Source organism: Eptatretus burgeri, chromosome 20, assembly GCF_056783735.1.
Source record: "Eptatretus burgeri isolate ZD-2024b chromosome 20, Ebu_testis_v1, whole genome shotgun sequence".
Classification (NCBI taxonomy): domain Eukaryota; kingdom Metazoa; phylum Chordata; class Myxini; order Myxiniformes; family Myxinidae; genus Eptatretus; species Eptatretus burgeri.
The window spans coordinates 1,639,731-1,667,729 of NC_140980.1; the positions used below are offsets into that span (position 1 = coordinate 1,639,731).

General features: G+C 45.1%; 1 protein-coding gene across 1 annotated transcript; it reads right to left on the reverse strand.

The window, feature by feature from the left end:
* Window positions 1–3: 3 nt before the first annotated feature.
* Window positions 4–27,993, reverse strand: LOC147008285 (uncharacterized). Its single transcript, XM_085865304.1, has 7 exons — window positions 27,958–27,993; window positions 27,505–27,650; window positions 24,710–24,891; window positions 24,554–24,616; window positions 4,304–4,366; window positions 893–1,934; window positions 4–816 (listed from the first exon to the last, which is right to left on the reverse strand). The coding sequence occupies exons 1-6, from the start codon at window positions 27,991–27,993 to the stop codon at window positions 1,165–1,167; spliced, it is 1,260 nt and encodes a 419-aa protein (XP_085721430.1). The 3' UTR covers window positions 4–816; window positions 893–1,164.
* Between the last annotated feature and the right edge of the window lie 6 nt (window positions 27,994–27,999).

Genomic DNA, 27,999 nt, shown 5'->3' on the forward strand with positions numbered 1-27,999 from the left:
CGATAATATTGAAAAACAGTTTAATAAACAAAACAAAAATGAAGGAAAACAAACTTAACTTGTTTTACATAACAACGTGCATTGAGAACATGTCGAGTCCAAGCGTTCCATTTCTCTACCTTTGGCATCATCTTTTCACAATTCTGGGTTTCGTGTGAGATTTTGAGAATTGAACATCATGTCGTCATTATTTAGGCCAAAGTCACTGGTACTCACAACTCCTTCAATAATGTTTCCCTTTTCAATTTGTACACGAGTTCAATGTCTGCTTGCAGTGCCTCGTTTCACTCAGAACACTTGAACTGTTTATCTCTTATCTGGATTTTTTGATATTTCTCCAAAGTTGAGAACTGAATAAAGGCCTTACTGCACGAAGAGCACGTGCAGGACTTCACACCTGAATGTATTTTTTGATGTTCATTTAAATGTGATGATTGACTTAAGGCCTTCAAACACACAGACCACTTCTCGGCTCTCATACCTGAATGTATTTTTTGATGTTTGTTTAAACTTGATGATTGAGTAAAGGCCTTACTGCACGTTGCACACTTGTAGGACTTCACAGCTGAATGTATTTTTTGATGTTTATATAAATTTGATGATTGAGTAAAGGCCTTACTGCACGTTGAACATTTTAGGTGTTTCACACCTGTATGTATTTTTGATGTCGATTTAAATGTGGTGATTGAGTAAAGGCCTTCAAACACACAGAACACTTATAGGGTTTCATACCTGAATGTATATTTTGATGTTGATTTAAATATGATAATTGACTAAAGGCCTTCAAACACACAGAACACTTGTAGGACTTCACACCTGAATGTATATTTTCATGTTTATATAAACTTGCTGATTGAGTAAAGGCCTGTTGAACACTTGTAGGACTTCACACCTGAATGTATATTTTCATGTTTATATAAACTTGATGATTGAGTAAAGGCCTCACTGCACGTTAAACATTTGTGGAGTTTCACACCTGAATGTATTTTTTGATGTCGATTTAAATGTGATGTTTGACTGAAGGCCTTCAAACACACAGAACACTTGTAGGACTTCACACCTGAATGTATATTTTCATATTTATATAAACGTGATGATTGAGTAAAGGCCTTACTGCACGTTGAACATTTGTGGGGTTTCACACCTGTATGTATTTTTTGATGTTTATATAAATTTGATGATTGACTTAAGGCCTTCAAACACACAGACCACTTCTAGGGTTTTACACCTGAATGTATTTTTTTGATGTTTGTTTAAACTTGATGATTGAGTAAAGGCCTCACTGCACGTTGAACACTTGTAGGGTTTCACATCTGTATGTATTTTTTGATGTCGATTTAAATGTGATGATTGAGTGAAGGCCTTCACACACACAGAACACTTGTGGGACTTCACACCTGTATGTGTTTTTTGATGTTGATATAAACTTGATGATTGAGTAAAGGCCTTACTGCACGTTGAACACTTGTAGGGTTTCACACCTGTATGTATTTTTTGATGTCGATTTAAATGTGATGATTGACTAAAGGCCTTCAAACACACAGAACACTTGTGGGACTTCACACCTGTATGTGTTTTTTGATGTTGATATAAACTTGATGATTGAGTAAAGGCCTTACTGCACGTTGAACATTTGTGGGGTTTCACACCTGTATGTATTTTTTTATGTCGATTTAAATGTGATGATTGACTAAAGGCCTTCAAACACACAGAACACTTGTGTGGTTTCTGACTTCCTTCGACGTTCTCTTTCAGGATGTTAAGAAAACTGTTGTTGTTGTTGTTGTTGTTGTTGTTATTGTTGTTGTTGTTGGACTCGCCACCAAATTCATCAACGTCCTGACCAAGAGTCCGTGTCACATGCTGATTGAAGGAAACTTCAGTGTCGACCAACGGGGAACACTTGGAACAAGAATCCTTTTTCATTTGTTTCTCTGCAATGGCAATTCACAAAGAGGATCAATAAATCCCTTTTGGAATGAAACATTAAACACAGAAACACAACGTACTCCAATTGGATCAAAACATTTGAGTACTCCAATTGGGAGGAGAGAGGAGACAAGAGAGAGAGAAATAAAAAGGAAAGAAAGAAAGAACGAAGAGAAAAAGAGTAAAATAAGAGTGAGAAAGACAAGGAAAGAGAGAGAGAGAGAGAGAGAGAGAGAGAGAGAGAGAGAGAGAGAGAGAGAGAGAGAGAGAGAGAGAGAGAGAGATACAGAGAGAGAGAGAGAGAGAGAGAGAGAGAGAGAGAGAGAGAGAGAGAGAACAAAACTCTCTCACACACACACACACCCGTGCTTTTCCTCCTATCATCAAGGAGTGGGGGTCCCAAAGGCTTTTCCCCAATCCCGTCATGTGGTGAGCTGCCCTGCGAAGGGCAGCAGCAAAGGAGGCACTCTCCGTTTCTTTGCATTTGTTGATTTTGCGGAATGAAAGTTTCCACTGTGGCTGGAGTGCAAATGTTGCCACCAACCTCAGAAAAAAAGTAACCCAACTGCAGGAGGACGTCCGCAGACAGTTGGGCACTCAATATGGATATCAGTTGGCTCACAAAGGACAGGGGAACAGAACAGAGAGAGAGAGAGTGAGAAGAGCAGAGGAGCAGGTTTTTAGGACACGTGGGCTGATGCCGTCTGGACCGGTTGCAGAATCTGAGTCGAGGTTTGACAGCAAGCTCTCCACATTGTCAGAAGAAAAGGACACAGAGTCCAGGGTTGGGTGCGACTGGGTGAGGTGGGTACACAAAGCGATGGTTTTAGAAGATTTAGAAGCAAACACCGAGTTTAGGCATTCAGCCTTTTCACGTGCGGTATCAGCAGTGCGGCCATTTGAGGTAAGGGAGGGGATGGATGGGAAACATACACCAGAAACAGTTTTGATTAGACACCACCAGGATTTGTAGGAGGGAAAGAGGTTTGAGAGTTCAGACTTGAGCTTAGAAAGATGTTGTTTTCTGGCTCTCCTGAGGGTAGACACAGACTTGTTCTGAGCCTTCTGGAAGGAACTGAAGTTACCCTCAGTTGGGTTTGTTTTCCATGAGGCAAAGGCAAGTTGTTTCAGGACAACTGCCTCATCACAAGTTTCAGGGAACCATGGGCAGGAGGAAGGGAAGGACAACTAAAGACGAGAGGGGATAAATCTGTGCAGGAGAGAGAGAGAGAGAGAGAGCAAGTTTCTGAGAAAGAATTCCCAGGATGAGTTGTTATTGTAGAAAGTAGCGATGGGAGACCAGTCCAGAAGTTTGATGGCTGCTTGAAGACCCTGCCAGTCGGCCTGAGTGAAATGCCAGACTCGACGGCGCTGAGGTGGTTTCCTGATAAGAGCCAGAGAGATCTCCAATTTGACTAGCACGTGGTCAGAAGAACCGATTGGAGTAGAGGAAGAACAGCAGATATTTTCATGGAAATCTCAACATAAAACCTGGTGGGAGAGACGGTTTTGTCACCGACAACCCGACCATGAAACAGGTTATTACAGGTTGACATGGTACCTGTCGCAAGTCACAGATATAATCTGTCCTGACCTTCTGCCCAAATCTGCCAGTTGGTGAAAAGAGATACCAGTGTGTGTGAAACCAGAAAAATTTCACCAGTTGGTGAAACTGCCCAAATCCAGGATTGCTGCTCACCTCCACTCATTTGTTTCTCTTTTTTCCGTGCCTGTGTAACCAACTTCCACATTCTCTTCAATCTCCTTCTTCCCTCCAGGTTTTGAAGACAGCTGTTCCACAATTTCTCAAATCATCCCCCATCCAAAACCATAATCTTTTCTCCCCTCGTCAACCCCCACTCCACCCCGTCCTCCTTCCAAATTTAAAGTTTCTCTCCTGAGAGTTTTCTTCTGCATCCATCTTGTCCACCCAATTCCTCCTCACACCCATTTTTTGTCCGCTGCCCTCTATCTTGGTCTTTGGCTCTGCTGTTGGTGTTTCCCCCTCTCTCTGCTGTTTCTTTTGTTCTGTTGTGTTCTGGTCCGTTCAGCGTACTCGTACGAGTTCTTCCACGAGCCTCAACGATGTGTATAAAAAGACAAAATCTTCAACAAACAGACATCCCTTGGTATTTTCATGGATGGGAGTGCATGTTGGAAACCGATCGATTCGATCACACCTGTCTGGGCAAGTGCAAGTTCTCCGTGAACGTCTCAACGATCAAAACAAATTTGGTTTCTTAACGAGCATGGTGTTCGAGTATCGACAAGGCATGAAGGCAAGTACAACGTCTCTCTGGACAACAACCTCCGTACAATGTACATTAATCGTTGTTTGTAAATGGTGCAACTTCAATATCGTTGAGGTTCAGACCTTTGTCTTGAGAGGGTGATTCATCCACAAATTCAGATTTGATCTTCATTTTCACAATAAGATCTGGAAGAAAGAAAACAAAGGACAAAAGCAAGTGTGTCAGAAACATTGAACAATTTAACAATCACATTCATTCAAAAAGCACAAGGTTATTATCCCCACGAACCAACAAAGTTGGCGGGGGAGATGGAAGTGGGTTCCGTCCATCCGTCACATTTCGTTTCCGGAGCTTAACTACAAATCCCCTCAAGATATATTTACGAAATTTGGTACACATATCAAGCAAGTGGTGAACTGGTGCCTTTTGATATTTTATCATTGATAGGTCACATGGTTTGGCAGCCATGTTGGATTCAAGAAAAAAATATTAAATAGTGTTTTCTTTGGAATTGCATAACCGAACGAAGCGAAAATTTGCAACTATCATCTTCCATCATGTCTGCATACAGAGTATTTTTTCAGAAAGATGTCCGAGCTGTGTCAATGTCCAAGCTGTCAATGTCTGAGCTGTATCAATGTCTGACCTGTAATAATGTCCGAGCTGTATCAATGTCCGAGCTGTATCAATGTCTGACCTGTATCAATGTCCAAGCTGTATCAATGTCTGACCTGTATCAATGTCCGAGCTGTATCAATGTGCGAGCTATATCAATGTCTGACCTGTATCAATGTCCGAGCTGTATCAATGTCTGACCTGTATCAATGTCCGAGCTGTATCAATGTCAGACCTGTATCAATGTCTAAGCTGTATCAACGTCTGACCTGTATCGATATCCGAGCTGTATCAATATCTGACCTGTATCAATGTCCGAGCTGTATCAATGTCTGACCTGTATCAATGTCCAAGCTGTATCAATGTCCGAGCTGTATCAATGTCAGACCTGTATCAATGTCTAAGCTGTATCAACGTCTGACCTGTATCAATATCCGAGCTGTATCAATATCTGACCTGTATCAATGTCCGAGCTGTATCAATGTCTGACCTGTATCAATGTCCAAGCTGTATCAATGTCTGACCTGTATCAATGTCCGAGCTGTATCAATGTCCGAGCTGTATCAATGTCTGACCTGTATCAATGTCCGAGCTGTATCAATGTCTGACCTGTATCAATGTTCGAGCTGTATCAATGTGCGAGCTTTATCAATGTCTGACCTGTATCAATGTCCGAGCTGTTTCAATGTCTGAGCTGTATCAATGTCCGAGCTGTATCAATGTCTGAGCTGTATCAATGTCCGAGCTGTATCAATATGCGAGTTGTATCAATATCTGACCTGTATCAATGCCCGAGCTGCATCAATGTCTGAGCTGCATCAATGCCCGAGCTGTATCAATGTCCGAGCTGTATCAATGTCTGACCTGTATCAATGTCCGAGCTGTATCAATGTCTGACCTGTATCAATGTCCGAGCTGTATCAATATGCGAGCTGTATCAATGTCAGACCTGTATCAATGTCCAAGCTGTTTCAATGTCTGAGCTGTATCAATGTCCGAGCTGTATCAATGTCCGAGCTGTATCAATGTCTGAGCTGTATCAATGTCCGAGCTGTATCAATATGCGAGCTGTATCAATGTCAGACCTGTATCAATGTCCAAGCTGTTTCAATGTCTGAGCTGTATCAATGTCCGAGCTGTATCAATGCCCGAGCTGTATCAATGTCCGAGCTGCATCAATGCCCGAGCTGTATCAATGCCCGAGCTGTATCAATGCCCAAGCTGTATCAATGTCTGACCTGTATCAATATCCGAGCTGTATCAATGTCTGACCTGTATCAATGTCCGAGCTGTATCAATGCCCAAGCTGTATCAATGCCCAAGCTGTATCAATGTCTGACCTGTATCAATGCCGAGCTGTATCAATGTCCGAGCTGTATCAATGCCCGAGCTGTATCAATGTCCGAGCTGTATCAATGTCCGAGCTGCATCAATGCCCAAGCTGTATCAATGTCTGAGCTGTATCAATGCCCGAGCTGTATCAATGTCCGAGCTGTATCAATGTCCGAGCTGCATCAATGCCCAAGCTGTATCAATGTCTGAGCTGTATCAATGTCCGAGCTGTATCAATGTCTGACCTGTATCAATGTCCGAGCTGTATCAATGCCCGAGCTGTATCAATGTCCAAGCTGTATCAATGCCCGAGCTGTATCAATGTCCGAGCTGTATCAATGCCCGAGCTGTATCAATGTCCGAGCTGTATCAATGCTCAAGCTGTATCAATGTCTGAGCTCTATCAATGTCCGAGCTGTATCAATATGCGATCTGTATCAATGTCCGAGCTGTATCAATGCCCGAGCTGTATCAATGTCTGAGCTGTATCAATGCCCGAGCTGTATCAATGCCCGAGCTGTATCAATGTCTGAGCTGTATCAATGTCCGAGCTGTATCAATGTCTGAGCTGTATCAATGTCCGAGCTGTATCAATGTCCGAGCTGTATCAATGCCCGAGCTGTATCAATGTCCGAGCTGTATCAATGCCCGAGCTGTATCAATGCCCGAGCTGTATCAATGCCCGAGCTGTATCAATGTCCGAGCTGTATCAATGTCCGAGCTGTATCAATGTCCGAGCTGTATCAATGTCCGAGCTGTATCAATGCCCGAGCTGTATCAATGTCCGAGCTGTATTAATGTCCGAGCTGTATCAATGTCCGAGCTGTATCAATGCCCGAGCTGTATCAATGTCTGAGCTGTATCAATGTCCGAGCTGTATCAATGTCTGAGCTGTATCAATGTCCGAGCTGTATCAACGTCTGACCTGTATCAATATCCGAGCTGTTTCAATGTCTGAGCTGTATCAATGTCCGAGCTGTATCAATGTCCGAGCTGTATCAATGTCTGAGCTGTATCAATGTCCGAGCTGTATCAATATGCGAGCTGTATCAATGTCAGACCTGTATCAATGTCCAAGCTGTTTCAATGTCTGAGCTGTATCAATGTCCGAGCTGTATCAATGTCCGAGCTGTATCAATGCCCGAGCTGTATCAATGTCCGAGCTGCATCAATGCCCGAGCTGTATCAATGCCCGAGCTGTATCAATGCCCAAGCTGTATCAATGTCTGACCTGTATCAATATCCGAGCTGTATCAATGTCTGACCTGTATCAATGTCCGAGCTGTATCAATGCCCAAGCTGTATCAATGCCCAAGCTGTATCAATGCCCGAGCTGTATCAATGCCCGAGCTGTATCAATGTCCGAGCTGTATCAATGTCCGAGCTGTATCAATGTCCGAGCTGTATCAATGTCCGAGCTGTATCAATACCCGAGCTGTATCAATGTCTGAGCTGTATCAATGCCCGAGCTGTATCAATGTCTGAGCTGTATCAATGCCCGAGCTGTATCAATGTCCGAGCTGTATCAATACCCGAGCTGTATCAATGTCTGAGCTGTATCAATGCCCGAGCTATATCAATGCCCGAGCTGTATCAATGTCCGAGCTGTATCAATGTCCGAGCTGTATCAATGTCCGAGCTGTATCAATGTCCGAGCTGTATCAATGCCCGAGCTGTATCAATGTCCGAGCTGTATCAATGTCCGAGCTGTATCAATGTCCGAGCTGTATCAATGTCCGAGCTGTATCAATGCCCGAGCTGTATCAATGTCCGAGCTGTATCAATGTCCGAGCTGTATCAATGTCCGAGCTGTATCAATGTCCGAGCTGTATCAATGTCCGAGCTGTATCAATGTCCGAGCTGTATCAATGCCCGAGCTGTATCAATGTCCGAGCTGTATCAATGTCCGAGCTGTATCAATGTCCGAGCTGTATCAATGCCCGAGCTGTATCAATGTCTGAGCTGTATCAATGTCCGAGCTGTATGAATGAACGAGGTGTATCAATATCTGACCTGTATCAATGGGCAAGGTGTATCAATGCCCGAGCTGTATAAATGCCGAGCGAGCTGTATCAATGTCCGAGCTGTATCAATGTCCGAGCTGTATCAATGTCGAGCTGTATCAATGCTGTATCAATGTCGAGCTGTATCAATGTCCGAGCTGTATCAATGTCCAATGTGTATCAATGCGCTGTATCAATGTCCGAGCTGTATCAATGTCCGAGCTGTATCAATGTGTATCAATGCGAGCTGTATCAATGTCCGAGCTGTATCAATGTCCGAGCTGTATCAATGTCTGCGCTGTATCATTGTCCGAGCTGTATCAATGTCCGAGCTGTATCAATGTCCGAGCTGTATCATTGTCCGAGCTGTATCAATGTCCGAGCTGTACCAATGTCTGAGCTGTACCATTGTCCGAGCTGTATCAATGTCCGAGCTGTATCAATGTCCGAGCTGTATCAATGTCCGAGCTGTATCAATGTCCGAGCTGTATCATTGTCCGAGCTGTATCAATGTCCGAGCTGTATCAATGTCCGAGCTGTATCAATGTCCGAGCTGTATCATTGTCCGAGCTGTATCAATGTCCGAGCTGTATCAATGTCTGTATCGCTGTATCAATGTCGAGCTGTATCAATGTCAATGAGCTGTATCAATGTATCAATGTCTGAGCTGTACGCAGCTGTATCAATGTCTGAGCTGTATCAATGCTGTATCAATGTCCGCTGTATCAATGTCTGACTGTATCAATGTCCGAGCTGTATCAATGTCTGAGCTGTATCAATGTGTATCAGCTGTATCAATGTCGAGCTGTATCAATGTCTGAGCCTGTATCAATGTCCGAGCTGTATCAATGTCTGAGCTGTATCAATGCCCGAGCTGTATCAATGTCCGAGCTGTATCAATGTCTGTATCAATGTCGAGCTGTATCAATGTCTGAGCCTGTATCAATGCCCGAGCTGTATCAATGTCCGAGCTGTATCAATGTCCGAGCTGTATCAATGTCCGAGCTGTATCAATGTCCGAGCTGTATCAATGTCCGAGCTGTATCAATCTCTGAGCTGTATCAATCCCCGAGTTGTATCAATATCTGACCTGTATCAATGCCCGAGCTGCATCAATGTCTGAGCTGCATCAATGCCCGAGCTGTATCAATGTCCGAGCTGTATCAATGTCAGACCTGTATCAATGTCCAAGCTGTTTCAATGTCTGAGCTGTATCAATGTCCGAGCTGTATCAATGTCCGAGCTGTATCAATGTCTGAGCTGTATCAATGTCCGAGCTGTATCAATATGCGAGCTGTATCAATGTCAGACCTGTATCAATGTCCAAGCTGTTTCAATGTCTGAGCTGTATCAATGTCCGAGCTGTATCAATGCCCGAGCTGTATCAATGTCCGAGCTGCATCAATGTCCGAGCTGTATCAATGCCCGAGCTGTATCAATGTCCGAGCTGTATCAATGTCCGAGCTGTATCAATGACCGAGCTGTATCAATGTCTGACCTGTATCAATGCCCAAGCTGTATCAATGCCCGAGCTGTATCAATGCCCGAGCTGTATCAATGTCTGAGCTGTATCAATATGCGAGCTGTATCAATGTCCGAGCTGTATCAATGCCCGAGCTGTATCAATGTCTGAGCTGTATCAATGTCTGAGCTGTATCAATGTCCGAGCTGTATCAATGTCTGAGCTGTATCAATGTCCGAGCTGTATCAATGTCCGAGCTGTATCAATGCCCGAGCTGTATCAATGCCCGAGCTGTATCAATGTCTGAGCTGTATCAATGTCTGAGCTGTATCAATGTCCGAGCTGTATCAATGCCCGAGCTGTATCAATGTCCGAGCTGTATCAATGCCCGAGCTGTATCAATGTCCGAGCTGTATCAATGTCCGAGCTGTATCAATGTCCGAGCTGTATCAATGTCCGAGCTGTATCAATGCCCGAGCTGTATCAATGCCCGAGCTGTATCAATATGCGAGCTGTATCAATGTCCGAGCTGTATCAATGCCCGAGCTGTATCAATGTCTGAGCTGTATCAAAGTCCGAGCTGTATCAATGTCCGAGCTGTATCAATGCCCGAGCTGTATCAATGTCCGAGCTGTATCAATGTCTGAGCTGTGTCAATGTCCCAGCTGTATCAATGTCCCAGCTGTGTCAATGTCCGAGCTGCATCAATGACTGAAGTGCATCAATGTCCGAGCTGTATCAACGCCCGAGCTGTGTCAATGTCCGAGCTGTACCAATGCCCGAGCTGTATCAATGCCCGAGCTGTATCAATATGCGAGCTGTATCAATGTCCGAGCTGTATCAATGTCCGACCTGTATCAATGTCCGAGCTGTATCAATGTCCGAGCTGTATCAATGCCCGAGCTGTATCAATGCCCGAGCTGTATCAATATGCGAGCTGTATCAATGTCCGAGCTGTATCAATGCCCGAGCTGTATCAATGTCTGAGCTGTATCAAAGTCCGAGCTGTATCAAAGTCCGAGCTGTATCAATGCCCGAGCTGTATCAATGTGTATCAATGTGAGTGTATCAATGTCCAAGCTGTATCAATGCCGAGCTGTATCAATGTCCATCAATGCTGTATCAATGCCCGAGCTGTATCAATGCCGAGCTGTATCAATGCTGTATCAATGTCCGAGCTGTATCAATGCGAGCTGTATCAATGTCCGAGCTGTATCAATGCTGAGCTGTATCAATGCTGTGTATCAATGTCCAAACTGTATCAATGTCCTCGCTGTACCAATGTCCTCGCTGTACCAATGTCATCGCTGTACCAATGTCCTCGCTGTATCAATGTCCAAGCTGTATCAATGTCCGAGCTGTATCAATGTCCAAACTGTATCAATGTCCGAGCTGTATCAATGTCCAAGCTGTATCAATGTCCAAACTGTATCAATGTCCTCGCTGTATCAATGTCCAAACTGTATCAATGTCCAAGCTGTATCAATGTCCTCGCTGTATCAATGTCCTCGCTGTATCAATGTCCTCGCTGTGTCAATGTCTGAGCTCTATCAATGTCCGAGCTGTATCAATATGCGATCTGTATCAATGTCCGAGCTGTATCAATGCCCGAGCTGTATCAATGTCTGAGCTGTATCAATGCCCGAGCTGTATCAATGCCCGAGCTGTATCAATGTCTGAGCTGTATCAATGTCCGAGCTGTATCAATGTCTGAGCTGTATCAATGTCCGAGCTGTATCAATGTCCGAGCTGTATCAATGCCCGAGCTGTATCAATGTCTGAGCTGTATCAATGCCCGAGCTGTATCAATGCCCGAGCTGTATCAATGCCCGAGCTGTATCAATGTCCGAGCTGTATCAATGTCCGAGCTGTATCAATGTCCGAGCTGTATCAATGTCCGAGCTGTATCAATGCCCGAGCTGTATCAATGTCCGAGCTGTATCAATGTCCAAGCTGTATCAATGTCCGAGCTGTATCAATGTCCGAGCTGTATCAATGTCTGAGCTGTATCAATGTCCGAGCTGTATCAATGTCTGAGCTGTATCAATGTCCGAGCTGTATCAATGTCCGAGCTGTATCAATGCTGTATCAATCAATGTCCGAGCTGTATCAATCAGCTGTATCAATGTATGTATCAATGTCCGAGCTGTATCAATATCTGACCTGTATCAATGTCCGAGCTGTATCAATGCTGTATCAATGTCTGACCTGTATCAATGTCCGAAGCTGTATCAATGTCCGAGCCTGTATCAATGTCCGAGCTGTATCAATGTCCGAGCTGTATCAATGTCTGAGCTGTATCAATGTATCAATGCCGAGCTGTATCAATATGTGAGCTGTATCAATGCCCGAGCTGTATCAATGTCCGAGCTGTATCAATGTCCGAGCTGTATCAATGTCCGAGCTGTATCAATGTCCGAGCTGTATCAATGTCTGAGCTGTATCAATGTCCGAGCTGTATCAATGTCTGAGCTGTATCAATGTCCGAGCTGTATCAATATGCGAGCTGTATCAATGTCCGAGCTGTATCAATGTCCGAGCTGTATCAATGTCCGAGCTGTATCAATGTCCGAGCTGTATCAATGCCCGAGCTGTATCAATGCCCGAGCTGTATCAATGTCCGAGCTGTATCAATGCCCGAGCTGTATCAATGTCCGAGCTGTATCAATGTCCGAGCTGTATCAATGTCCGAGCTGTATCAATGTCCGAGCTGTATCAATGCCCGAGCTGTATCAATGTCCGAGCTGTATCAATGTCCGAGCTGTATCAATGTCCGAGCTGTATCAATGTCCGAGCTGTATCAATGTCCGAGCTGTATCAATATGCGAGCTGTATCAATGTCCGAGCTGTATCAATGTCCGAGCTGTATCAATGCCCGAGCTGTATCAATGTCTGAGCTATATCAATGTCTGACCTGTATCAATGTCATAGCTGTATCAATGTCTGACCTGTATCAATGTCCAAGCTGTATCAATGTCTGACCTGGATCAATGTCCGAGCTGTATCAATGACCGAGCTGTATCAATGTCTGACCTGTATCAATGCCCAAGCTGTATCAATGCCTGAGCTGCATCAATGTCCGAGCTGTATCAATATGCGAGCTGTATCAATGTCCGAGCTGTATCAATGTCCGAGCTGTATCAATGTCTGAGCTGTATCAATGTCCGAGCTGTATCAATGTCTGAGCTGTATCAATGTCCGAGCTGTATCAATGACCGAGCTGTATCAATGTCTGACCTGTATCAATGCCCAAGCTGTATCAATGCCTGAGCTGCATCAATGTCCGAGCTGTATCAATATGCGAGCTGTATCAATGTCCGAGCTGTATCAATGTCCGAGCTGTATCAATGTCTGACCTGTATCAATGTCCGAGCTGTATCAATGTCTGACCTGTATCAATGTCCAAGCTGTATCAATGTCTGACCTGTATCAATGTCCGAGCTGTATCAATGACCGAGCTGTATCAATGTCTGACCTGTATCAATGCCCAAGCTGTATCAATATGCGAGCTGTATCAATGTCAGACCTGTATCAATGTCCAAGCTGTATCAATGTCTGAGCTGTATCAATGTCCGAGCTGTATCAATGCCCGAGCTGTATCAATGTCCCGAGCTGTATCAATGCCAGCTGTATCAATGCCGAGCTGTATCAATGCCCGAGCTGTATCAATGCGAGCTGTATCAATGTCCGAGCTGTATCAATGTCTGAGCTGTATCAATGTCCGAGCTGTATCAATGCCCGAGCTGTATCAATGTCGAGCTGTATCAATGTCCGAGCTGTATCAATGTCTGAGCCTGTATCAATGTCCGAGCTGTATCAATGCCGAAGCTGTATCAATGCCCAAGCTGCATCAATGTCCGAGCTGTATCAATGTCGAGCTGTATCAATGCCGAGCTGTATCAATGTCCGAGCTGTATCAATGCCCGAGCTGTATCAATGTCCGAGCTGTATCAATGTCCGAGCTGCATCAATGCCCAAGCTGTATCAATGTCTGAGCTGTATCAATGTCCGAGCTGTATCAATGCCCGAGCTGTATCAATGTCTGAGCTCTATCAATGTCCGAGCTGTATCAATGACCGAGCTGTATCAATGTCCGAGCTGTATCAATGTCTGAGCTCTATCAATGTCCGAGCTGTATCAATGCCCGAGCTGTATCAATGTCCGAGCTGTATCAATGTCCGAGCTGTATCAATGTCCGAGCTGTATCAATGCCCGAGCTGTATCAATATGCGAGCTGTATCAATGTCCGAGCTGTATCAATGTCCGAGCTGTATCAATGTCCGAGCTGTATCAATGCCTGAGCTGTATCAATGCCCGAGCTGTATCAATATGCGAGCTGTATCAATGTCCGAGCTGTATCAATGCCCGAGCTGTATCAATGTCTGAGCTGTATCAAAGTCCGAGCTGTATCAATGTCCGACCTGTATCAATGTCCGAGCTGTATCAATGTCCGAGCTGTATCAATGCCCGAGCTGTATCAATGTCCGAGCTGTATCAATGTCCGAGCTGTATCAATGCCCGAGCTGTATCAATGTCTGAGCTGTATCAATGCCCGAGCTGTATCAATGCCCGAGCTGTATCAATGTCCGAGCTGTATCAATGTCCGAGCTGTATCAATGTCCGAGCTGTATCAATGTCCGAGCTGTATCAATGTCCGAGCTGTATCAATGTCCGAGCTGTATCAATGCCCGAGCTGTATCAATGTCCGAGCTGTATTAATGTCCGAGCTGTATCAATGTCCGAGCTGTATCAATGCCCGAGCTGTATCAATGTCTGAGCTGTATCAATGTCCGAGCTGTATCAATGTCTGACCTGTATCAATGTCCGAGCTGTATCAATGCCCGAGCTGTATCAATGTCCAAGCTGTATCAATGCCCGAGCTGTATCAATGTCCGAGCTGTATCAATGCCCGAGCTGTATCAATGTCCGAGCTGTATCAATGCTCAAGCTGTATCAATGCCCGAGCTGTATCAATGTCCAAGCTGTATCAATGCCCGAGCTGTATCAATGTCCGAGCTGTATCAATGCCCGAGCTGTATCAATGCCCGAGCTGTATCAATGTCCAAGCTGTATCAATGTCCGAGCTGTATCAATGTCCAAGCTGTATCAATGCCCGAGCTGTATCAATGTCCAAGCTGTATCAATGCCCGAGCTGTATCAATGTCCGAGCTGTATCAATGCCCGAGCTGTATCAATGTCCAAGCTGTATCAATGCCCGAGCTGTATCAATGTCCGAGCTGTATCAATGTCTGAGCTCTATCAATGTCCGAGCTGTATCAATATGCGATCTGTATCAATGTCCGAGCTGTATCAATGCCCGAGCTGTATCAATGTCTGAGCTGTATCAATGCCCGAGCTGTATCAATGCCCGAGCTGTATCAATGTCTGAGCTGTATCAATGTCCGAGCTGTATCAATGTCTGAGCTGTATCAATGTCCGAGCTGTATCAATGTCCGAGCTGTATCAATGCCCGAGCTGTATCAATGTCTGAGCTGTATCAATGCCCGAGCTGTATCAATGCCCGAGCTGTATCAATGCCCGAGCTGTATCAATGTCCGAGCTGTATCAATGTCCGAGCTGTATCAATGTCCGAGCTGTATCAATGTCCGAGCTGTATCAATGCCCGAGCTGTATCAATGTCCGAGCTGTATTAATGTCCGAGCTGTATCAATGTCCGAGCTGTATCAATGCCCGAGCTGTATCAATGTCTGAGCTGTATCAATGTCCGAGCTGTATCAATGTCTGAGCTGTATCAATGTCCGAGCTGTATCAACGTCTGACCTGTATCAATATCCGAGCTGTATCAATATCTGACCTGTATCAATGTCCGAGCTGTATCAATGTCTGACCTGTATCAATGTCCAAGCTGTATCAATGTCTGACCTGTATCAATGTCCGAGCTGTATCAATGTCCGAGCTGTATCAATGTCTGACCTGTATCAATGTCCGAGCTGTATCAATGTCTGACCTGTATCAATGTTCGAGCTGTATCAATGTGCGAGCTTTATCAATGTCTGACCTGTATCAATGTCCGAGCTGTTTCAATGTCTGAGCTGTATCAATGTCCGAGCTGTATCAATGTCTGAGCTGTATCAATGTCCGAGCTGTATCAATATGCGAGTTGTATCAATATCTGACCTGTATCAATGCCCGAGCTGCATCAATGTCTGAGCTGCATCAATGCCCGAGCTGTATCAATGTCCGAGCTGTATCAATGCCCGAGCTGTATCAATGTCCGAGCTGTATCAATGCTCAAGCTGTATCAATGCCCGAGCTGTATCAATGTCCAAGCTGTATCAATGCCCGAGCTGTATCAATGTCAATGTCCGAGCTGTATCAATGTCGAGCTGTATCAATGCCCGAGCTGTATCAATGTCGAGCTGTACCAATGTCCGAGCTGTATCAATGTCCGAGCTGCTGTATCAATGTCCGAGCTGTATCAATGCCCGAGCTGTATCAATGTCCAAGCTGTATCAATGCCCGAGCTGTATCAATGTCCGAGCTGTATCAATGCCCGAGCTGTATCAATGTCCGAGCTGTATCAATGCCCGAGCTGTATCAATGTCCGAGCTGTATCAATGCCCGAGCTGTATCAATGTCCGAGCTGTATCAATGCCCGAGCTGTATCAATGCCCGAGCTGTATCAATATGCGAGCTGTATCAATGTCCGAGCTGTATCAATGCCCGAGCTGTATCAATGTCTGAGCTGTATCAATGTCTGAGCTGTATCAATGTCCGAGCTGTATCAATGTCTGAGCTGTATCAATGTCCGAGCTGTATCAATGTCCGAGCTGTATCAATGTCCGAGCTGTATCAATGTCCGAGCTGTATCAATGTCCGAGCTGTATCAATGTCCGAGCTGTATCAATGTCCGAGCTGTATCAATGTCCGAGCTGTATCAATGCCCGAGCTGTATCAATGTCCGAGCTGTATCAATGTCCGAGCTGTATCAATGTCCGAGCTGTATCAATGTCCGAGCTGTATCAATGCCCGAGCTGTATCAATGTCCGAGCTGTATCAATGTCCGAGCTGTATCAATGTCCGAGCTGTATCAATGCCCGAGCTGTATCAATGTCTGAGCTGTACCAATGTCCTCGCTGTATCAATGTCCTCGCTGTATCAATGTCCAAACTGTATCAATGTCCAAGCTGTACCAATGTCCGAGCTGTACCAATGTCATCGCTGTACCAATGTCCTCGCTGTACCAATGTCCGAGCTGTATCAATGTCCAAGCTGTATCAATGTCTGACCTGTATCATTGTTCGAGCTGTATCAATGTCCGAGCTGTATCAATGTCCGAGCTGTATCATTGTCCGAGCTGTATCAATGTCTGAGCTGTGTCAATGCCCGAGCTGTGTCAATGTCCAAGCTGTATCAATGTCTGAGCTGTACCAATGTCCGAGCTGTATCATTGTTCGAGCTGTATCAATGTCCGAGCTGTATCATTGTTCGAGCTGTATCAATGTCCGAGCTGTATCAATATGCGAGCTGTATCAATGTCCGAGCTGTATCAATGCCCGAGCTGTATCAATGTCTGAGCTGTGTCAATGCCCGAGCTGTATCAATGTCCGAGCTGTATCAATGTCCGAGCTGTATCAATGTCCGAGCTGTATCAATGTCCGAGCTGTATCAATGTCCGAGCTGTATCAATGTCCGAGCTGTATCAATGTCCGAGCTGTATCAATGTCCGAGCTGTATCAATGTCTGAGCTGTATCAATGTCCGAGCTGTATCAATGTCCGAGCTGTATCAATGTCCGAGCTGTATCATTGTCCGAGCTGTATCAATGTCCGAGCTGTATCAATGTCCGAGCTGTATCAATGTCCGAGCTGTATCAATGTCCGAGCTGTATCAATGTCTGAGCTGTATCAATGCCCGAGCTGTATCAATGTCCGAGCTGTATCAATGTCCGAGCTGTATCAACGCCCGAGCTGTGTCAATGTCCGAGCTGTACCAATGCCCGAGCTGTATCAATGCCCGAGCTGTATCAATATGCGAGCTGTATCAATGTCCGAGCTGTATCAATGTCCGACCTGTATCAATGTCGAGCTGTATCAATGCTGAGCTGTATCAATGTCCGAGCTGTATCAATGCGAGCTGTATCAATGTCCGAGCTGTATCAATGTCGAGCTGTATCAATGTCCCGAGCTGTATCAATGGCCGAGCTGTATCAATGCCCGAGCTGTATCAATGTCTGAGCTGTATCAATGCCGAGCTGTATCAATGTCCGAGCTGTATCAATGTCCGAGCTGTATCAATGTCCGAGCTGTATCAATGCCCGAGCTGTATCAATGTCCCGAGCTGTATCAATGTCGAGCTGTATCAATGCGAGCTGTATCAATGTCGAGCTGTATCAATGTCCGAGCTGTATCAATGTCCGAGCTGTATCAATGTCCGAGCTGTATCAATGTCCGAGCTGTATCAATGCCGAGCTGTATCAATGTCCCGAGCTGTATCAATGTCCGAGCTGTATCAATGTCCGAGCTGTATCAATGCCCCGAGCTGTATCAATGTCTGAGCTGTATCAATGTCCGAGCTGTATCAAAGTCCGAGCTGTATCAATGTCGAGCTGTATCAATGTCCGAGCTGTATCAGTGTCCGAGCTGTATCAGTGTCCGAGCTGTATCAATGTCCGAGCTGTATCAATGTCCGAGCTGTATCAATGTCCCGAGCTGTATCAATGTCCGAGCTGTATCAATGCCCGAGCTGTATCAATGTCGAGCTGTATCAATGTCCGAGCTGTATCAATGCCCGAGCTGTATCAATGTCCGAGCTGTATCAATGCCCGAGCTGTATCAATGTCCCGAGCTGTATCAATGTCCGAGCTGTATCAATGTCTGAGCTGTATCAATGCCCGAGCTGTATCAATGCCCGAGCTGTATCAATGTCCGAGCTGTATCAATGTCTGAGCTGTATCAATGCCCGAGCTGTATCAATGCCCGAGCTGTATCAATGCCCGAGCTGTATCAATGTCCGAGCTGTATCAATGTCTGAGCTGTATCAATGCCCGAGCTGTATCAATGTCCGAGCTGTATCAATACCCGAGCTGTATCAATGTCTGAGCTGTATCAATGCCCGAGCTATATCAATGCCCGAGCTGTATCAATGTCCGAGCTGTATCAATGTCCGAGCTGTATCAATGTCCGAGCTGTATCAATGTCCGAGCTGTATCAATGCCCGAGCTGTATCAATGTCCGAGCTGTATCAATGTCCGAGCTGTATCAATGTCCGAGCTGTATCAATGCCCGAGCTGTATCAATGTCTGAGCTGTATCAATGTCCGAGCTGTATCAATGCCCCAGCTGTATCAATGTCTGAGCTGTATCAATGTCCGAGCTGTATCAATGTCCGAGCTGTATCAATGTCCGAGGTGTATCAATCCCCGAGCTGTATCAATGTCCGAGCTGTATCAATGTCCGAGCTGTATCAATGTCCGAGCTGTATCAATGCCCTAGCTGTATCAATGTCGAGCTGTATCAATGTCCGAGCTGTATCAATGCCCGAGCTGTATCAATGTCCGAGCTGTATCAATGTCCGAGCTGTATCAATGTCCGAGCTGTATCAATGTCCGAGCTGTATCAATGCCCGAGCTGTATCAATGTCCGAGCTGTATCAATGTCCAAGCTGTATCAATGCCCGAGCTGTATCAATGTCCGAGCTGTATCAATGCCCGAGCTGTATCAATGTCCGAGCTGTATCAATGCCCGAGCTGTATCAATGTCCAAGCTGTATCAATGCCCGAGCTGTATCAATGTCCGAGCTGTATCAATGTCTGAGCTCTATCAATGTCCGAGCTGTATCAATATGCGATCTGTATCAATGTCCGAGCTGTATCAATGCCCGAGCTGTATCAATGTCTGAGCTGTATCAATGCCCGAGCTGTATCAATGCCCGAGCTGTATCAATGTCTGAGCTGTATCAATGTCCGAGCTGTATCAATGTCCGAGCTGTATCAATGACCGAGCTGTATCAATGTCTGACCTGTATCAATGCCCAAGCTGTATCAATGTCTGAGCTGTATCAATGTCCGAGCTGTATCAATATGTGAGCTGTATCAATGCCCGAGCTGTATCAATGTCCGAGCTGTATCAATGTCCGAGCTGTATCAATGTCCGAGCTGTATCAATGTCCGAGCTGTATCAATGTCCGAGCTGTATCAATGTCCGAGCTGTATCAATGTCCGAGCTGTATCAATGTCCGAGCTGTATCAATGTCTGAGCTGTATCAATGTCCGAGCTGTATCAATGTCTGAGCTGTATCAATGTCCGAGCTGTATCAATATGCGAGCTGTATCAATGTCCGAGCTGTATCAATGCCCGAGCTGTATCAATGCCCGAGCTGTATCAATGCCCGAGCTGTATCAATGTCCGAGCTGTATCAATGTCCGAGCTGTATCAATGTCCGAGCTGTATCAATGTCCGAGCTGTATCAATGTCTGACCTGTATCAATGTCCGAGCTGTATCAATGTCTGACCTGTATCAATGTCCAAGCTGTATCAATGTGCGAGCTTTATCAATGTCTGACCTGTATCAATGCCCAAGCTGTATCAATGTCTGAGCTGTATCAATGTCCGAGCTGTATCAATGTCCGAGCTGTATCAATGCCCGAGCTGTATCAATGTCCGAGCTGTATCAATGCCCGAGCTGTATCAATGTCCGAGCTGTATCAATGTCCGAGCTGTATCAATGTCTGACCTGTATCAATGTCCGAGCTGTATCAATGTCTGACCTGTATCAATGTCCAAGCTGTATCAATGTCTGACCTGTATCAATGTCCGAGCTGTATCAATGACCGAGCTGTATCAATGTCTGACCTGTATCAATGCCCAAGCTGTATCAATGTCTGAGCTGTATCAATGTCCGAGCTGTATCAATATGTGAGCTGTATCAATGCCCGAGCTGTATCAATGTCCGAGCTGTATCAATGTCCGAGCTGTATCAATGTCCGAGCTGTATCAATGTCCGAGCTGTATCAATGTCTGAGCTGTATCAATGTCCGAGCTGTATCAATGCCCGAGCTGTATCAATGCCCGAGCTGTATCAATGTCCGAGCTGTATCAATGTCCGAGCTGTATCAATGTCCGAGCTGTATCAATGTCCGAGCTGTATCAATGTCCGAGCTGTATCAATGTCCGAGCTGTATCAATGTCTGAGCTGTATCAATGTCCGAGCTGTATCAATGTCTGAGCTGTATCAATGTCCGAGCTGTATCAATATGCGAGCTGTATCAATGTCCGAGCTGTATCAATGCCCGAGCTGTATCAATGTCTGAGCTGTATCAATGTCCGAGCTGTATCAATGTCTGAGCTGTATCAATGTCCGAGCTGTATCAATGTCCGAGCTGTATCAATGCCCGAGCTGTATCAATGTCCGAGCTGTATCAATGCCCGAGCTGTATCAATGTCTGAGCTGTATCAATATGCGAGCTGTATCAATGTCCGAGCTGTATCAATGTCTGAGCTGTATCATTGTCCGAGCTGCATCAATGTCCGAGCTGTACCAATGTCGAGCTGTATTAATGTCGAGCTGTATCAATGTCCGAGCTGTATCAATGCCGAGCTGTATCAATGTCCGAGCTGTATCAATGTCTGACCTGTATCAATGTCCGAGCTGTATCAATGCGAGCTGTATCAATGTCGAGCTGTATCAATGCCGAGCTGTATCAATGTCGAGCTGTATCAATGCCCGAGCTGTATCAATGTCGAGCTGTATCAATGCTCAAGCTATCAATGCCCGAGCTGTATCAATGTCCGAGCTGTATCAATGCCCGAGCTGTATCAATGTCCGAGCTGTATCAATGCCCGAGCTGTATCAATGCCCGAGCTGTATCAATATGCGAGCTGTATCAATGTCCGAGCTGTATCAATGCCCGAGCTGTATCAATGTCCGAGCTGTATCAATGCCCGAGCTGTATCAATGCCCGAGCTGTATCAATATGCGAGCTGTATCAATGTCCGAGCTGTATCAATGCCCGAGCTGTATCAATGCCCGAGCTGTATCAATGTCCGAGCTGTATCAATGTCCAAGCTCTATCAATGTCCGAGCTGTATCAATGTCCAAGATCTGTATCAATGCCCGAGCTGTATCAATGTCCAAGCTGTATCAATGTCTGAGCTGGCAACATCAATGAGCTGTATCAATGCCCGAGGCTGTATCAATGTCCCGAGCTGTATCAATGTCCAAGCTGTATCAATGCCCGAGCTGTATCAATATGCGATCTGTATCAATGTCCGAGCTGTATCAATGCCCGAGCTGTATCAATGTCTGAGCTGTATCAATGCCCGAGCTGTATCAATGCCCGAGCTGTATCAATGTCTGAGCTGTATCAATGTCCGATCTGTATCAATGTCTGAGCTGTATCAATGTCTGAGCTGTATCAATGTCCGAGCTGTATCAATGTCCGAGCTGTATCAATGACCGAGCTGTATCAATGTCTGAGCTGTATCAATGCCCGAGCTGTATCAATGTCTGAGCTGTATCAATGTCTGAGCTGTATCAATGTCCCGAGCTGTATCAATGTCTGAGCTGTATCAATGTCCGAGCTGTATCAACGTCTGACCTGTATCAATATCCGAGCTGTATCAATATCTGACCTGTATCAATGCCCGAGCTGTATCAATGTCTGACCTGTATTAATGTCCAAGCTGTATCAATGTCCGACCTGTATCAATGTCCCGAGCTGTATCAATGTCTGAGCTGTATCAATGTCTGACCTGTATCAATGTCTGAGCTGTATCAATGTCTGACCTGAGCTGTATCAACGTCTGAGCCTGTATCAATATCCGAGCTTTATCAATGTCTGACCTGTATCAATGTCCGAGCTGTTTCAATGTCTGACCTGTATCAATGTCCGAAGCTGTATCAATGTCTGAGCTGTATCAATGTCCGAGCTGTATCAATATGCCGAGTTGTATCAATATCTGACCTGTATCAATGTCCCGAGCTGCATCAATGTCTGAGCTGCATCAATGCCGAGCTGTATCAATGTGCCGAGCTGTATCAATGTCTGACCTGTATCAATGTCCGAGCTGTATCAATGTCTGACCTGTATCAATGTCCGAGCTGTATCAATATGTCTGAGCTGTATCAATGTCCGAACCTGTATCAATGTCAAGCTTGTTTCAATGTCTGAGCCTGTATCAATGTCCCGAGCTGCATCAATGTCGAGCTGCATCAATGCTGAGCTGTATCAATGTCCGAGCTGTATCAATGTCTGACAGGCTGTATCAATGTCAGACCTGTATCAATGTCCACCTGTTTCAATGTCTGAGCTGTATCAATGTCAGGCGAGCTGTATCAATGCCCGAGCTGTATCAATGTCCGAGCTGCATCAATGCCGAGCTGTATCAATGTCCGAGCTGTATCAATGACCGAGCTGTATCAATGTCTGACCTGTATCAATGTACGAGCTGTATCAATGTCTGACCTGTATCAATGTCGAAGCTGCATCAATGTCCGAGCTGCATCAATGTCCGAGCTGTATCAATGCCCGAGCTGTATCAATGTCCGAGCTGTATCAATGTCCGAGCTGTATCAATGTCCGAGCTGTATCAATGTCTGACCTGTATCAATGTCCTAGCTGTATCAATGTCTGACCTGTATCAATTCCCGAGCTGTATCAATGCCCGAGCTGTATCAATGTCTGAGCTGTATCAATGTTTGACCTGTATCAATGTCCAAGCTGTATCAATGTCTGAGCTGCATCAATGTCCGAGCTGCATCAATGTCCGAGCTGTATCAATGCCCGAGCTGTATCAATGCCCGAGCTGTATCAATGTCCGAGCTGTATCAATGTCCGAGCTGTATCAATGTCCGAGCTGTATCAATGTCCGAGCTGTATCAATGCCCGAGCTGTATCAATGTCCGAGCTGTATCAATGTCCGAGCTGTATCAATGTCCGAGCTGTATCAATGTCCGAGCTGTATCAATGTCCGAGCTGTATCAATGCCCGAGCTGTATCAATGTCTGAGCTGTATCAATGTCCGAGCTGTATCAATGCCCGAGCTGTATCAATGCCCGAGCTGTATCAATGTCTGAGCTGTATCAATGTCCGAGCTGTATCAATGCCCGAGCTGTATCAATGTCCGAGCTGTATCAATGCCCGAGCTGTATCAATGTCCGAGCTGTATCAATGTCCGAGCTGTATCAATGCCCGAGCTGTATCAATGTCTGAGCTCTATCAATGTCCGAGCTGTATCAATGACCGAGCTGTATCAATGTCCGAGCTGTATCAATGCCCGAGCTGTATCAATGTCCGAGCTGTATCAATGTCTGAGCTCTATCAATGTCCGAGCTGTATCAATGCCCGAGCTGTATCAATGTCCGAGCTGTATCAATGCCCGAGCTGTATCAATGTCCGAGCTGTATCAATGTCTGACCTGTATCAATGTCCGAGCTGTATCAATGTCCGAGCTATATCAATGTCCGAGCTGTATCAATGTCTGACCTGTATCAATGTCCTAGCTGTATCAATGTCTGACCTGTATCAATTCCCGAGCTGTATCAATGCCCGAGCTGTGTCAATGTCTGAGCTGTATCAATGCTCAAGCTGTATCAATGTCCGAGCTTTTTCTTGGATCCTTTTGGAAGGACATTTTTCATCAGTAAAGGGAATAAAAAGTTTGTGGCGTTTCCATCGCTTTTTTAACCTTGACCCATTTTTTCAGGTCATGACCCAATTTTAGAGATTTTAACATTTTTCACTATTTTTTTTAAACCTTTTTTTAAATTCACACTTGATCCCTGAATGTTGATGGTCAAGGTCGAATAGCAGTCTAAACATTTACCATCACTGGATCATGAGCCCAGGGTAAGTCATGGGCGATCACCAAGGGGAAGGCCATGGGGGAGGCCGGGGTAGGCTCACCTTGGCGATCACAGATACCGAGTTGTTGTTATTATAATTATCATTATAAACAATAAACTATTGTGTGAACATGAAGAATGAGTTTGTGGTTCAAACCTTCGAATGGAGAAAACGAATCATCGACGAACTCGGACTCGAGCTTCACCTTCACAACAGGATCTGAAACACAAACAATCCATTAAAACTAAACAACCAGGAACCACAAGATCTCGTTACAGAGTGAACGTCACGTAGCGGGTCCGGACTCCTCACCCTCGGGTGAACCGACCATGGACCCGCGGTTTGAGGGAGAATCTCCGGGGTCGACCATGTTTCCTCCATCGAAGCCGCTCGTGGATCCCAGGATGTTCGCCTTGTCATCTTCACGGGGGAGATCTCGGATCATCGCGCATCGTCGTGACGACAGGAGACTGTGAGGAAGACGAGTAACGAGCCTGGAGTGTTCCGGAAAAATAAAACCACGTGATCACGAATGGCATCGAATGACGGTTTCTCAGCTGCAGATTCGCGCCGCCCCAGTCACGTGACCAACGTTAAAACGAGGAAAACTAATTAATTGATCGTGTTACGAGAAAAAACTACCACACGGTTAAAATTCTGAATAATGACGAGATTAATATTACAACTCTGAATCCAAGCTGAATCACAATAAAATCAAGTGGAGATGCAGCCTCCGGTCACCTGATGGAAACACCGTCGTTCTTACGTCACTTCCGGTTTCCAAGAACGATGCTTTGCAATGTACCAAGAAGTCTACACCTCGTAATTTCTATTACTCGTACGTGCCCGTAAAAAAAAAATTAAAAAAAGAAAAAAAGAAAATAAATATTCCAACCACGAGCAAGAAACAACAACCACACAGGCCGTTTCTTCGCTCTCGCGTGCCCGTACATGCGTGGCGCGTAAGTTCGCATATCACAGTTACGATGATTCGCAATTTAGGTTTTAATGGCCAATTATTCAATTAGCGCCAACGTATTTTACCTTTTCGCAATGTTGGCGCAAGGAAAAACAAAAAGAGAAGAGAAGAGAGAAAAAATTTACTTCCTGGTTTGGAGCACACCAGCTCACTCTGATGTTACCGAAATTTATGCACCGTCTAATATGAAAACGATCATAACTTGGGGCATTGTGTTTATCTATAAATGCGCAGAAGAAATCGACAAATTATGAGAATACACGAAGTCATCACAATCCGGAAGCCCGTACGTTGTAACCCGTAATGGGGAACGCGGGGTTACGCGGCTGAGCTCCCCTTCCCCATCTGCCACGCCCACGCAACAACGTGTCTTGTCATTGGTTTGGTAAATAAATGGCCATAACTTGGGAAGCACTTGTCCGATTAATATCAAACCTTGAAAAGGCACATCCTCAGGTCCCCAGCAATATATCTGGCAAGTTTCAATTAGATCGGACAAGTGGTTGTCGAGAAACAGCGGTCACAGACACACACACACACACACACACACACACACACACACACACACACACACACACACACACACACACACACACACACACACACACACACACACACACAGATTGCTGGAATTATAGACAGATTGTGTCCTCACTGTACATGACTGTGTACACATAGACAGAGAGATAAACACTGTCCCACACGTTTAACATTCACAAGACAGAAATCAAACCTGTTAGGAGTTGCTATTGTTGTTGTTGTTGTTGTTGTTGTTGTATCTAACGATGTACAGGTGAATGTGGAAATAAATTTTACGTCACAGCAAACCAACAGAACCTTGAGAATGTCCCGCTAAATCTTCGATATTCCTTCACTCCTAAAGAGTTGAGGAATTGTTGCTGGGGGGTGGTGTTGGAGAGTGAGGAGAGGAGGTTGAGGGGAGGAGGGGGGGGTTGAGGGTAGAGTCCCTTTATAGAGAGAGTAGCGACAACTTACGATTTGACGCCATTTTGAGTCCATTCAGTGCGGTGCACGTGCGGAGCCGACGAACGGCGCTAGTCCATTGATATTCCATTATGTTCTCTATGTGTGAGAGATGTGAATGGTCTTTTCCATGTTGTTAATGGACAAATTATGTGAAGATGACAAAATAGAAGATTTATGACAACGAAGAGCCACATGATAAAGAAGAAATTCACAGAGTTGGTTGTGATTTCACAGTCACAGACATTTAGAACCATGACAAAGAAGGAATGAACTGGACAAGTCCACGTGCTGCTTATTTCAGCCTCATTTTAATTTCAGGGAGGCGAGAGCGAGACTCGAACTCTCACCTCCCTGCTTATACATGTACAATGTACAATACAATGTTAAGAGTGATCTTTGTATTTCTGCAGTTGTTTGACCTTGTTCATCGTGTGTGGGTATATATTTGTGTGTGTTTAATTTTCAAATTTAAATTATTAATCTAAACTTTTCTGCGTGTTGCCGATCATATATTAATCCCACCAAAAATAGAGTAGCCCACCCCACCCAGCCCCCTCATTCCCTGTTTCCCTCATTTCCCTCATGTTTTCCTCATTCCCTGAAGGTGAAAGCCAGTCCCGACCATTCCACACTCAGAAGTAAGATGGGCTCCCTTCTATGCTTCCATGGGGTGTCGACGTGTTTAGTATCCTGAGATCTGGCAGTCCACACCCACACCAATAGATTTCAAATCTTTGGCATAACCTACTCTTAAAAGTTAGGGTTAGGGTTAGATTGAGGTTTAGGGTCAGGTTTAGGGTTGGGTTAGGGTCAGAATTAGGGTTAGTGTTGACCCTAACCCTGCCTTTGAAGAGTGGGCCGTGTTAGCCCGTTCTCCGTTCATTCGTCTTTGTTTTGACTTTAGTTTTACTTTGACTTTGAGTCTGAGTTTGACTTTTGAGACATGATCTAGACCCCATATTAATTGATCTCGCTCGAAGACTCTAACTCAAACTTAATTTTAAATAAAGATGCCTTCCCCTTCAAGTGCTAATTAATCCACGAGCAATCGATAACAAGCCTGGAATGCCAAAGCAAAGTCCAGTCTCACTCACAGCACACAAATATACACATATGGGACCATGACCACCATCACACTGACCTGGCAGAGAACTGACCAAGAAGTTGCTTTCCATCCAACACGACCGACTCTGTTCTCCCAGATTTTCCGTCTTTTAGCATCTGATGGAAATCTATACATCTTGAATCCCTTCTCCGTTCTATCTGTACACCCAAAGGCGGAACAACCTGTCATTTTGTAGTAAAATCGATGTAAAACACGAATGGGAACGCTGCGTACAGCGGGAACGTTAAAACGCGCCCGGTCTGCGTCCGATCCTGTCCGCGATGGACTCAAAATGGCTCCACGCAATCACGTGACTCGATTTTGCCGGACCCTCTATGTCGCTACTCTCTCTATAATGGGACTCGACTGATTATAAACCCATTTTTTAATTTGATGTTTATATTATAAACTAACTTGTGCCAATCAGAAAATCCTGACAGTGAATCAAACAAATATATCGGTAACACGAGGCACAATAATTTTACAAACCTTGTTTCGCACGGACAACCATACGTTGGCAACCATTGCGCA

Excerpts from the sequence above, each read along its gene's own strand:
- LOC147008285 (XM_085865304.1), bottom strand. The coding sequence starts at position 27,993 with ATGGTTGCCAACGTATGGTTGTCCGTGCGAAACAAG. Across the intron at positions 24,892-27,504 it reads CTTGGTCAGTTCTCTGCCAG|GCTCGTTACTCGTCTTCCTC; the intron begins GTCAGTGTGATG and ends GGAACACTCCAG. Across the intron at positions 24,617-24,709 it reads CATGGTCGGTTCACCCGAGG|ATCCTGTTGTGAAGGTGAAG; the intron begins GTGAGGAGTCCG and ends TTTGTGTTTCAG.